We start from the raw sequence: 12,778 nt of genomic DNA on the forward strand, positions 1-12,778 counted from the left end.
TACGATGGCAGCTGTAGCAAACACATAATGGAAGTCCTCTGAGTAAGGTGCAGCACTGACCTTTTCCTAACTGAAAAGGTTAGTTGGTAGCTCCAAGCAATCCATACCAAAAACTGCCACATAGATAAGTCTCTATTTTACCTACGGAAAGAAAGCATGAAGGCTTAGAAACCATTATTTAAAACAAACTGCATAGTAAGCGAGAGGAAGCTGAACACATGAAACATTTTTGAAAGTTGAAATAAGGCACAAGACAGCTACATGTATCTAAGTTTTTAATTTTTATTACATAATGTATAAACACCACTTTTTTTAAAAAAAAAGCAAAGAATGACAGGTCTAGTTTAGCAGAACACAGAATTGTGGACTGGCACTAAATGAAGAGACCATGGATTTGATTCAGCAGGTAGAAGAGGTACAGAGTTCAGTGCCAGTCCAGGCAGATTAAATCAGTGTTAAACCAATACTCAGTCCTTTCACAGAACACTGTCTACCAGGTAAGTTGTCTGTATTGCAATCCTTTGTAATAAAGCATCCTTAAAAAGGATTCTACAAGTCTTTAATTAAAAAAAGAAAAAAAGGTAGCTTACTGTTTATCTATTATAGATCTCTGAATCATCCTAGTTATTTAAATCAAGCATTCACCAGTAAATGCTTCAACAGAAGTGCAGTTAAATACAGACACAAAACCAGTAGAGGCCACTCATGAGTAGGTCAGGTTTCCATTTTCCTAAGTAACAGTTAGGAATTGAACTGTGAAATCTCTTACTAAGCCCTAAACCAGATCATACTTTGGGTCTCCAGGGCTTGAAAACATTGCCTTTTAGTCTCAGCATTCAGAATAAGGAATGAGAGACATCTTTAAGAGGTATGCACCCTGATCAGACTAATCAGTCTCCATTAAAACATTACAGCACACAAATGCATCTAAATAAGTAGGGGACAGAGTTTCTGCCATAAATTTGTCTATGCAGGTATTCAAGGACATTTTCAATACCTAAACCTCTGATCTAACACAGTAGTAAAGTCCTAGAAAGTCATAAATTAGCGTTACTGGCATTGGGGGGGGTGGGTTTTTTTGTTTGGTTGGGTTTTTTTTAATCTTAACAGCATATTGACTAGTGTATTAGACAGAGGCACATAAACTATCCTTAACTGGTTATAGATGGATTAACTAAAACACCCTAATCTCTGTGCAGCCAACTTTCTAAAGAAAGATTAGTCTTTTGCATCTTCACCTTTAGGCCAGTTTTGCAGATTATTTTAGACATTAAGAGCTTTATTCTGATAGTTCCTGAACTTACCAAGTTTTGAAAGAATATTTGGCTACTTTGATTTTCCCCTTCTGGTCTGCAATCCAGATGACTCAAGCAGATACTCAGTCTGCAGCACACTTAAAAGGTGAAATGTATACAAATAGTGATAAGCTTATTCAAAAAGCTCCATCAGTGTCACATTTTTCTAAAATTGAATGGCCTGGTCAAATCCATTTCCTCCAAATTCTGTTTCAGAGTAAATAAAAAACCTAAAGTAGTAAATAGTAATATAGTAGTAGAAGCAAAAAAACCCATAACCCTTTATACACTTCTTCCACCTATAAAGGTCAGTTTACATTTTGTGATTGGCAATAAATACAGATTGGCCACATTGGAGAACATTCCCATTAGACCTGAGAACCTTTGTTACAGGAATCTCTTCACTCAAAAGTAGTTTGAGGAAAACTCACTTTTGGAAATAGATCTGTAGTAGACAGGACAAAAATAATTTGTTTCAAGTCATGTTGCAGAAGAGTTCCTGCTGTAGTAGTCTTCATTTTGTCAAAATCTGCCCTCTCATCTATGCATTAATCAGCACAAACTTTCAAAGGCAAAGTTCACAGTTTGTCTAAAACATTATCTAAAAAGTCACTTCCTCTTCTATAATCAGAGCTTTTTTTCCATTATCAACTTGCAACAGAGGCATATAAAATTAAAATTAATTTTTTGCCAATTAAATATCAGTAGAATTCAGCACAGGATTGTAAAATTAAACTTTCTGGAGAAGTTAAACTCATACTTGGAAAACTGGGAGACATATAGGTATTAACTTGAGCTCCAACTACTAACTAGCACCCAGCACATCCCATTCTTCTTCAGTTATAAAGAAACTCAGAACCTAAAATTCCAAATCATTCAACTTCTTAAGGCCAAATATCTTTCTTAAGGATAGCCACCTGCATACACTACTGTGACTGAACACCTGCTAGCCAGCTAATCCATTCAGTGAAGGAGTATATCTTACTTCAACATATTTTCTATAGTTTGTATATTCCTATTAAAGGGCTCAAGAAAACCCTTGGGTTTCAAGTCCCTCTCTATCCAAAGAGAAAAGGTAAGAGCTACCTCATTCAAGATGTGAAAAGAGCTTCTAGAAATTAAGCCAGACTTTACTTTTGATGTAAATCTACAAAGTAGAAAAAAAATACTGGAAGAGGAAAAAAAAAAAAAAGCACGTCACAAGTTGTATGAAACTAGAGAGTTATAAAATTTTTTTAAAAGCATACAAAAGGTTTGTATTTCCATTTTGATTATGTCAACAGCAGGACTTACCAAAATCTATATATCCTTGCATCAAATCGCTAGATTGACAGTCAACTTTTCTATAAAAGTATATGTATGAAATGTATGAAGGTGTTTAGTTTCATCAGTCCCAGACTTACTAAAAAAACTGTGCATCTGAATATTTAATGCTACTGACTTAATACTTGAACCCATCTATCTGTGTTTGAAAAGATGTTCTTTTATGTTTGCCTTACGGGTTAAAAATGTTGAGGTAAGACTTCAAATATATTTCCTTTACACCAGATGCAAAAAGAACTTAAATATCAGGCTAAGATTTCCCCAACAGAAAGAATGAAAAGCATCTCAAGCTTCCTCCAAATGCTCTTGCATCCAAAAAAGCCAACTTCCAACTTAATGCAGCATTGTGATGTGCTGTCTCCAGGAGTTCCCTCTCTGGATCCAGAATTGTTTCAGCAGAAGACACTAGGGTCCTTCATTCTTCCAGCAGAACAGTGCACAGTGCATCCTCTGTATCAATCATTATTGAAGCTATTGCCCCATCATTGAACTCGAAAGATGTTCCTCCATCTACAACCATACATGCATCCCAACAACGGGAACGCACACAGACTCTGCAAAACCCCAAAAAATAAGTTTTTACAAAATAGCTTTAAAAAATTAGGTATTTCACACAAACACTTATCTGAACAATGAGACTGGTTCTTGGACATTCCTTTGTGTGGATCAGTAAATGCTTAATCACACAGGAGTATGCTTAGAGAAGGATTTAGCATAGTACTAAGCACTAGAATCCCCCAACCTATCAGTACTTTGTATAGACATAGCAAAGAGTCCAGAGAGAACTGAAGGACCTGTTCAAATAGAGACTATTACTCCAAGAGTCTGAGAACAGCCTGTAACATAACACTTGATATTGAAAGCGGCAGTTTAGGTGTATTTTTAAGCAAGCTACTGATTATCCCATTTAATAGTGATTTGCTTAATCTTTCACAGAAAAGTTTTATATTAATTTACAATTCTAGTGTATGGTCTTCATGTTAAGTGGAACATGCAGTTTCAACTAGCAATGCTTGAGATTCAAATAATTTGGATATTAATATAGTCTGTTTTGTTACATTAATCATTCACAGAGAGAAGGGAAAGTCACTTCAAACACAAAGCTGAAGGTCAGAATGCTAACCAGGCAACATCATGAATAGGTATGGCAGCATATTACTGTCAATATTAGGGTTTTACTACTATATCTTTAAGCTAATAAATTTAAGCTTATAAAATTTAAGGCAGCTCTTCTACAGCTAGACAAGACAGAATAAAGCTAACCACCATATTCTTCACTTACCTTTAAAAAGAAAATTAACTCAACCATTGGGATTTATCCTTTCAAATATGTAGAAAGTGAAAACACTATTAAATGAAGAGTTCTCCAAACTTTTTTCATATTGCTAGATGGGAACTAGTAGTGATGCCAGAGCAGCTGCAAGACTTCAGTCTCACATGGATGTGCTTGATTGTTCCTGACTTAGGCCTTGGTCTAGACAATCTTCTGATCTCCAAAATTTAATCAACAGTTATCCAGTGACTTAAATATTCATGAAGACACATCTATCATAAATATGGAAAGCTGGGAAGCATGGCCACAGTGTCAAAGCTTAATTGGTCTGCACATCATTAAAACACAGCCAAGTCTGGACACTGCAGAAGAACGTGGAGGCATGCTCCACTCCATTTCACTCTGGGCAGCTACTATGTCAAAAAAGATAAAGAACAACAGAGGGGAGACCTCTAGTATCAAGAGCTAAAGACCAACTGTGACAGGCAGCAAATTCTACTCCAAAAAGGAAAAATGGGCAGATATCCCTCATAGGTATGCAGACATTTGTTGCTCCAGTATAGTTTTTACAGCATATCCCATGCTGAGGACTCCAAATAAGACAAGACTTAGTCCTGGAGAACCCATGGATGAAAATGCAATTATTTGTTCCTATTTTAGCCTCTCCTCTTACAATCTCTTAAGATTTTCTCACCCTTGAGACCTCCCAGATCAAAATGACTAAGCAGCAGTAAACATTTAAAGACATGACTCATACACAGTAGGCCTCTAATATCATAATATTTAGCCCCTGTAGACAGAGATGTCCTTTATTACCAGGTCATAAAATGTTTTTGCAACACTGATGTGGCTCAAAAGGAGTGGAATTTGAGTCTCTCTCCACTCAAAGCAGGCCTTACTTGAAAGACAGGTTAGGTTGCTTAGGGCCTTGCCCAGTCAAATTTTGACTATCTACAAGGACAGTAATAGCACAATCTCTGGGTAACCTATTCTACTGCCTGACCATCCTTACTGTGAAAAATTTTTCCTTTTATTTTTATCAGAATCTTACATCCCATAAAATCATGGCTGTTGCTTCATATTCTGCTCTGAAAAGAGTTTAACTCATCCTCCTCTGTAACCATCCATTATGTAGCTGAAGACAGCAACTGGATTCCCCCTGCTTAGTCTTGTCTCCTCCAGGCTAAACAAAAGCACCCTTTGAGTCTCTCCCTTATACACCATGTGTTTTGGACCCCTAATCATCTCAGTGGCCCTTTCCTGAATTCACTCCAGTTTGTCAATGCCCCTCTCATACTTGGGGAAATGGCACACACCCAAAACTGGGAACAGTGAGATTATTTTATTCTGTAAGACTGTGCGTGGATCAAACATTAAAAAGGCATAACCCAACTTGGAAACTTTCTTCCTATTCTTATGAGGACAATACTCAAAAGCCCCTCAAAACACAAACTGGATGTTGAAACACTTCAAGTGAAACTCCTGGATTACTCATACTTTGACAAACACACAGAATGAAATAACTCTTCAGTGACTGCTGCAGCCAATGCTTACTTTGAAGAGAAGCCACGCTGCCGACTACTTGAGAGAACTCTGTTTACAATAGGTTCTCGAATACTGAAAAACATCTTTGGTTCTTCTGGACTGTAGAGCAGGGAGTCATTGAAATCATTTGTTACTGTAAATAGAGAAATCAGCCATTAGTTTTTCCAGAGAAAATTAGTTATTCTCAGAAACACACATTCCTCCAGAAAAGAGCAGCTTCCCTATCAAGAGGGAATATTGAGTCTTGCCAGATGTTTGATAGCCTTCACCTTCAAAATAATTTAATTTTACAGAAGATTCCTTTCAGTTCTATTGCATGACTAACACTCACCAGCCCTCTTCATGTGATTAAGTACTGTTTCAAATCTTAGGAGAACTGAAATTCTCCTGAAGATCTATACATATGAAAATCTAAATAAGTGCTTTCATATTGAGTCAGACATTTTTCACCAAATGTGCCTACTAAATAATGGTTGTAAGAAAGACTAATATTGCAAGAGCACTAAAATACTGAAAGCAGCACTGAGTACTAGAGTACTATCAAAATGAACTGGTCAAAGTTATGATACCTTAAAGAAATCTTGCCTTTTTCACTAACCTTTTTGTACTAGTTCTGTGTTCAACGGCATATTCAAGCTTCCATGCTTTTTAGCTGTTGAGCCAAGAGAAAGAGCCCCAATTAGATAGGAGTATCTTTATATAAACTTAGCCAGTAGTGCCACACTCTTCACTCACCAATCTTAAGGATCTCTTCAACAGCTTGATTTGCTACCTTGTTAATATTATAGGACCTAGACAGAGAAGTAGAAGTCTTGTTTGCTAAGCAATACAATTTGGGAGGGGAAAAAAAACCAAACCAAAACAAAACAATCTTGCATACAGATGAAGAACCAGGCTCCGTAACAAGAAGAAAAAATAAATAAAGAATTCTATTAACTGTGAGCTGACATCAGTCTCCAAAAAAATGCCTTAAAGTAACTCTTGATTTGACATCTACCTGTGGTTTTGTAAACCTTAATAAACCATTAAGTAAAGTCTTCAGGAAAAAAAAGCATGATACACAGGCTGTAGTCTCCTTATCAGTAATCCTCCTGCCTTAAAACCCCAATAATTGGTGATTTAAGTCTGCATTAGAAAAATTGAAACATGACAGTTCAATAGATTATGTGTTTTTATCCCTTCTATCCACCTCTTGCTAATTAATTCCTTCTGTTAGCTCTAATTTATGGGACCCAACGCTTCTTTACAAATATTATGCCTCTCTGTCCATACCATAAGGTGTGGGCTTGAATCTCACAAGAATCAGTGTATATAAAAAAGGAACAGTTAGATCAGACACTTTTGCATTTGCCACATTTGGATGCATGACAAGTCAGCATAAAGCCTCAGTCTGAACCAAGTCTAAACTCCAATAAAAGTCTCCCTCCTGTACCCAGGATCAAAAGGGATTAGGTACTAATCACAGCCTCCATGCAGCAGTACTGTGAACATCTCAGTTGCCCAGGTCTCAGCCCAGCACTTCTGTTGTGGCAGTAAAATACCGCAGACTGCAACAGACGTCCACTATACATCTAACAGACTACAGAGCTGAGAGTGGTTGTTCAAAGCTCTTCCTCTTACACTCACTGCCTACCTGCAAGCCTGAACAGATGCTTGGGAAAAATGGAGATGCACAGTATGAAATCATTCTCTCTCAACTACATATCCTTTTATGTAAGTTTTGACAGCTGAAGGAAGCACTTGGACATTTAAATGCATCTCAGGCTGAGGAGGTCTGAAATCCCAAGAGAGCCCCTAACCCACAGGCTAAGGAAGATCACCCCACTGAGGCTTGGCCTCAAGTTTAGAAAAGTCCAGCAGTACACACTGATTACAGCAACGAAGATGGGCAATCCTGGAATTTGGTCCCTGGTTCTGGGATTGCTCAGTACAGAATGTATAATCAAATGAAATGCATAAGAACAGCTTTGAACTAAGACTATAAGCTCCCAAGGTACTAAATACTAGGAAAGTTCCCCTAGCAGTCTGCCAATTTCATCCTTGGCAGCCTCCAGGACCAAGTTATGCTGACTGAATACAAAATTCTGAATTACAAAGAAGAGTAAACCCCAGTAACCATGGTTACAGCATGAATATTCATTTTTTAATTTCATTAAAAGCTTTGGGTTTAGTTCATCTTAGCTTGTCACATAAATCCAGGGCCTGTTGTACAACTTTAAACTATAAGCACAGCCAGATTTCCAAATGAAAGAGGCTCTCACTGCACACATCTCTCATCTCAAAACTAAATTGATTAGACAGTACTGCAGCTTGTTTAAACTGAAGTTAAGAAAATTTACCCCTTTGATTAAGCTAGCACAGCTCCACTTAGATATGCCCATCTTTAAGGGGAATATTTTGGCAAAGAGACTGTGCCCTTTCAATTAAGTTTTAAAGAGGCTTGGAAGGAGAATGGACAGTAGATGTGCCAGAGAACATTTAATACTGTTTCCAAGTACATGTTTTCCCAATTCTTCTTAAAGCTTAGATTTTTATAAGAGTTTTCTGAGGTACTTCATCTAAACATTTTAATTTTAGCCAACAAGAGTAGCTCAGACACCACCATCCCCACACCCCAATATGCTCTGCAAGTCAGACAGAGAAGAGTCTCTTTCCCTCACCACCTCTAACCATTCATCTCCATGTGGGACATGCAACTCTTTCACCAAAATTACACCTAAGGTAAACTTCTGTCTCAATGCCTCAGCTCCTCATCCTTTCAACTCTTCTTTCCATACCTACAAGTGAGGGGTGCTCTGCTCTTCTCATACACCTGAGGCAGCTTTGAACCATACCAACAGTGAGAATATTTGGACATAACTGACATGCACTGACTTACCCATAGCTTAAGAGAGTCTCAGTACAGACAAAATGCTTAAGCTAGATGGACCTATTTTGCTTATCTGAAACAATATTTTATATCAAAGCAGCAACATGTACTTACCATGCTTTTGATCCTGTTCCAGTACACACATTAAGCCCTGAACTCTTCTGTTTTTCCCAAGGACCATCATCAACTGATATCTCATAATAGGAGGCCCTATGAAGCGAGAATTTAAAACTTGGTTTGCAGGACTTAAAGTTCTCCCTGAATATGACAGAATACACAGCCTTATCAGGCACAAACATTTTGAGGGGCTAGCTTCAAATCTGGATGACAATTTCACAGGCTTTGTACAGTGTTTCCGATTTGGCAGCCACTTTGGATTCACTGTTTTATAGCAGTTTTTATAATGGACAAAAGTGATTTGCAGCATGAGCTTTTAGGCAGTTTTTCTGCAGCTACTTTTACAAATGAAATGCCATGCAAAGAACTCATATGGGAATAGCTTTGTATACAAGCAGGGTTTTCTGGACTTATAAATGAAACTACAAATACATTACCTTCCTTACATAATTGTTGAACTATCACATAAACTGTGTTTATGCTGTGATTGGGTCTCAAAAAATTACATCAGGGAACACTAAGAGGTAAGGAATTCCAACATCAGTAAGTAATAGCATGGCTTCAAGCTGAATTCTTTATCACTTCAGTAATTAAAAATCCACTGTGATTCTTCACACACAGTTTTACAACACTCAGCAGGCTTAAGTTTCTCTCCAGGGAAAATTCTTCATAAAACTCAAATGTAGTAAGTCTTGGGGCACAATCATCATTCTGCATGGTATTATTCATATATCAGGGGATTCCTAATGTTAGGCCTATGGCAACCAGACAATCTCTCTCCATAAGCTTCATAACATCCAGGTGTATATTTATGAACTAAAGTTGTTGATGTTCATAGTGCCTAATCCAAACAGTATGATATAGTCTTCAGATTAATAGATACCCTCTTAGAAAAACGCCACATTCACTGTGTTTGGCATGACTGAGTTCCACCCTTTTTAGTAAAAGGAGCTTACTGAGCTGTTTTAGGTGATGAACTTCAGTCTGGATCGACTAAGAATACACCTCTTCCATATTTGGTGTCAAACAATTTAGGCTCTTAGTAACTAAGAGCATTGTGTTTACTCACTCTTGAGAAGATGGGAAGATTAAAGAACTGGAAGCAAGTTAAGAACACAGATGCACAGCTTGATTCAGTTTAAGAATTTTTGCAAGCTGGGTATGAAAGGGTTTTTTTCCTTCAATTTCCTTGTTTAACTGACATGCAGAATAAGCCCTTGGAAGAAGCACTGTTGTGGACACATATTTAGCTAACAGTCGCAAGAGCGTTCCAGATGCCTCTAGAAGGCCTTGAACAGAATAAACAAGAAGACAAAAAAAGAAAGTTACCAATTAGAAGAACACAGGTGCGCATTCCACTATAAAGGGAACTCGGCACAACCAACCTCAATTCGGCAGTTTATCTTGACCAATTAGATTGAGACAAGTTTCGCATGTTTTAGTTAATATAACCAATTATGTCTTATGTTTATGCGCGTGTACAGAGTTAGTATAACCAATTATGCCTTATGTTTATGCGCGTGGACACTATATGCTTGCATGCAGCAACCAATCAGAGCTTTTAAGGAACTTAGAGAATTGTATAAGAATGATCTGCTATGCTCAATAAACTGGCGACTTTGATCATCATATTGGTGTGCTGTCATCCGTCCCCGCATGGAATTTCCCTACATCTGGTGACCCCGTGTGATGGGTTAACCCTGGCTGGACGCCAGGTGCCCACCAGAGCTGTTCTATCACTCCCCCTCCTTCTCAGCTGAACAGGGGAGAGAAAATATAACAAAGAGCTTGTGGGTCGAGATAAGGACAGGAGAGATCACTCACCAATTACCATCACAGGCAAAACAGACTCAGTTTGGGGAAAATTAACTTGATTTATTACAAATCAACCAGAGTAGGGTAATGAGAAATAAAACCAAATCTCAGAACACCTTCCCTCCACCCCTCCCTTCTTCCCAGGCACAACTTCACTCCCGGATTCTCTACCAACCCCCCAGCGGCACAGGGGGACGGGGATGGGGTTTACGGTCAGTTCATCACACGTTATTTTCTGCCGCTTCATCCTCCTCAGGGGCAGGACTCATCACACACTCTTCCCCTGCTCCAGCGTGGGGTCCCACCCACGGGAGACAGTCCTCCACGAACTTCTCCAAAGTGGGTCCTTCCCACGGGCTGCAGTTCTTCACGAAATGCTCCAGCATGGGTCCTTTCCACGCTGTGCAGTCCTTCAGGCACAGACTGCTCCAGTGTGGGCCCCCCATGGGGTCACAAGTCCTGCCAGAAAACCTGCTCCGTGGGCTCCTCTCTCCACAGATCCGCAGGTCCTGCCAGGAGCCTGCTCCAGCGCAGGCTTCCCACGGGGTCACAGCCTCCTTCGGGAACCCACCTGCTCCGGCGTGGGGTCCTCCACGGGCTGCAGGTGGATATCTGCTCCACCGTGGACCTCCATGGACTGCAGGGGGACAGCCTGCCTCACCACGGTCTTCACCACGGGCTGCAGGGGAATCTCTGCTCCGGCACCTGGAGCATCTCCTCACCCTCCTTCTTCACTGACCTTGGTGTCCGCAGGGTTGTTTCTCTTACATGTTCTCACTCCTCTCTCCGGCTGCCGAATACCGCCGTCCCAACTTTTTTTCCTTCTTAAAAATGTTATCACAGAGGCGTTACCACTATCACCAATTGGCTCGGCCTTGGCCGGCGGCGGGTCCGTCTTAGAGCCGGCTGGTATGGGCTCTCTCGAACACAGGGGAAGCTTCCAGCAGCTTCTTACAGAAGCCACCCCTGTAACCCCCCCCCCCCGCTACCAAAACCTTGCCACACAAAACCAATACACCCCGACGTGATCCGGTAAGGAACAAGAGGGGAACGCTAACAACTGAAAAGGCAGGGGAGATTGCCGCGGATGCCGGTGGGCTTATAAGAAAGCACCGGGCTGCTCGAGAGAGGCAGGAATCATAAGCTTACGTGATAAAAGGCGGCATGGGTATCGCAGCATCTGCGAAGGAAAAGGCAGCTGTAAAGACATTTATGAGGCTGGTTAAAAAAACAGACACGGATATTAAAAAGGACAGAAACCTTTTAATTAGTGCGGGTACAGCTTTTGAGCTTAGTACCTGGGAAGCTATCGGAACCTCCCTATGGGATGAAATTAGCGATAGGTCTAAAGAAGTTAAAGGTCTTGGAACTTTATGGAAAGTAATTAAGACAACTCTGCAAGAAATGAAAGCAGATCATAAAGCAGCTGCGTCTGCTTTTGCTGCTCTCTCTCCCACCGCAAGCAAAGGAGAAACGCGGGGAGAAAAACATAATGCAGCGAGAGAGACTTTTGGCTTCCCTGGAGCTTGTCTGCCTGCTCCTGTGCCCTTGACTTCTACTCCACTCCCTGGGACTGCCGATATTAATCAGCCATCTGACAGTTCCCAAGCCTCCCTAACCGTATGCTTAAAGGAAACCCTACAGAATCAGGAAGCGAGTAAAAATCCGCCTACGAGAAAACAGCCCCCAGAGATTGCCGCTCAACATGAACAAATTATACCTAGCATATACCCTCCGTTGCCTCCGTCTACGCCTGGATCGCCTCAAGAGCATGAAGAGGGGCCGGAGCCTACTTCGCAGCAGTTGCAGTCAGTAATAGAAAAGCTGGCACAGCTGGAGGCTGCTGTGAAGCGAGAAAAACGGCCAACCGTATCCTTTGATGCACCCCCTTTACCCCCCCCCTCGCTTTCCTCCTCCTCGCTGCATTTGGCCTGTTATGGGTGACACACATAAGTGACGAATGGATGATCCAACAACCAAAACAGAATGTATGGGTAACTTTGGCAAACATAACGCATCAAGAAGCTATATGTCTTTCTGTCGCTACCCCTGAAAACCCTTTTTCTACCTCTTTGGTGGGGTTACCTCTAGACACCTGGCCAGATCCAATGCCTGAATTTTCCCTTTGTACTAACCCACAATCCTGTGTCGATAATTGGGACGGTGTGTATGCACACCTGCCTCAAGTAATGCAAGAACCTCAAGAGTTAGAGTTGTTAGGATCAGTCATCATGAATGCCTGTGTGATGTTTAATTACACCTATAACACCACTCGAAAGGGTCAGAATGTAAATGCTATTTTGCCTGTATATAGAAATGCTACAGCTTGGTGTAACTATATCTATTCCAGAATATCACGCTCTTTTTTCTATTCCAGCTGCTTTACCTGCAGGGATGTTTTTAATTTGTGGGGATAGAGCGTGAGGGGGAATTCCATCGAAACTTAATGGGAGGCCATGTAGCCTCGGACAACTTACATTACTAACACCTGATATCAATATGATTCACAGTAAAAAGGCTCACGATAACTAACACAGGGTT

General features: G+C 40.4%; 1 protein-coding gene across 5 annotated transcripts in view; it reads right to left on the reverse strand.

The window, feature by feature from the left end:
- Positions 1 to 277: 277 nt before the first annotated feature.
- LOC128136098 (NAD kinase 2, mitochondrial-like) overlaps positions 278 to 12,778 on the reverse strand; it is a 53,823-nt gene continuing 41,322 nt past the window's right edge. For 3 of the 5 annotated variants that reach the window (XM_052775212.1, XM_052775213.1, XM_052775214.1), the window contains 5 exons: positions 8,420 to 8,515; positions 6,172 to 6,227; positions 6,035 to 6,088; positions 5,446 to 5,569; positions 278 to 3,172 (listed from right to left, as the gene is read on the reverse strand). In XM_052775212.1, the coding sequence (XP_052631172.1) occupies positions 3,034 to 3,172; positions 5,446 to 5,569; positions 6,035 to 6,088; positions 6,172 to 6,227; positions 8,420 to 8,515 (469 nt within the window). In that variant the 3' untranslated portion in view covers positions 278 to 3,033. Of the gene's footprint in view, positions 3,173 to 3,900; positions 5,570 to 6,034; positions 6,089 to 6,171; positions 6,228 to 8,419; positions 8,516 to 12,778 lie in introns of all 5 variants that reach the window. The other 2 variants (XR_008233254.1, XR_008233255.1) reach the window with 2 other exon arrangements.

The sequence above is a fragment of the Harpia harpyja genome, chromosome W, assembly GCF_026419915.1.
Source record: "Harpia harpyja isolate bHarHar1 chromosome W, bHarHar1 primary haplotype, whole genome shotgun sequence".
NCBI lineage: Eukaryota > Metazoa > Chordata > Aves > Accipitriformes > Accipitridae > Harpia > Harpia harpyja.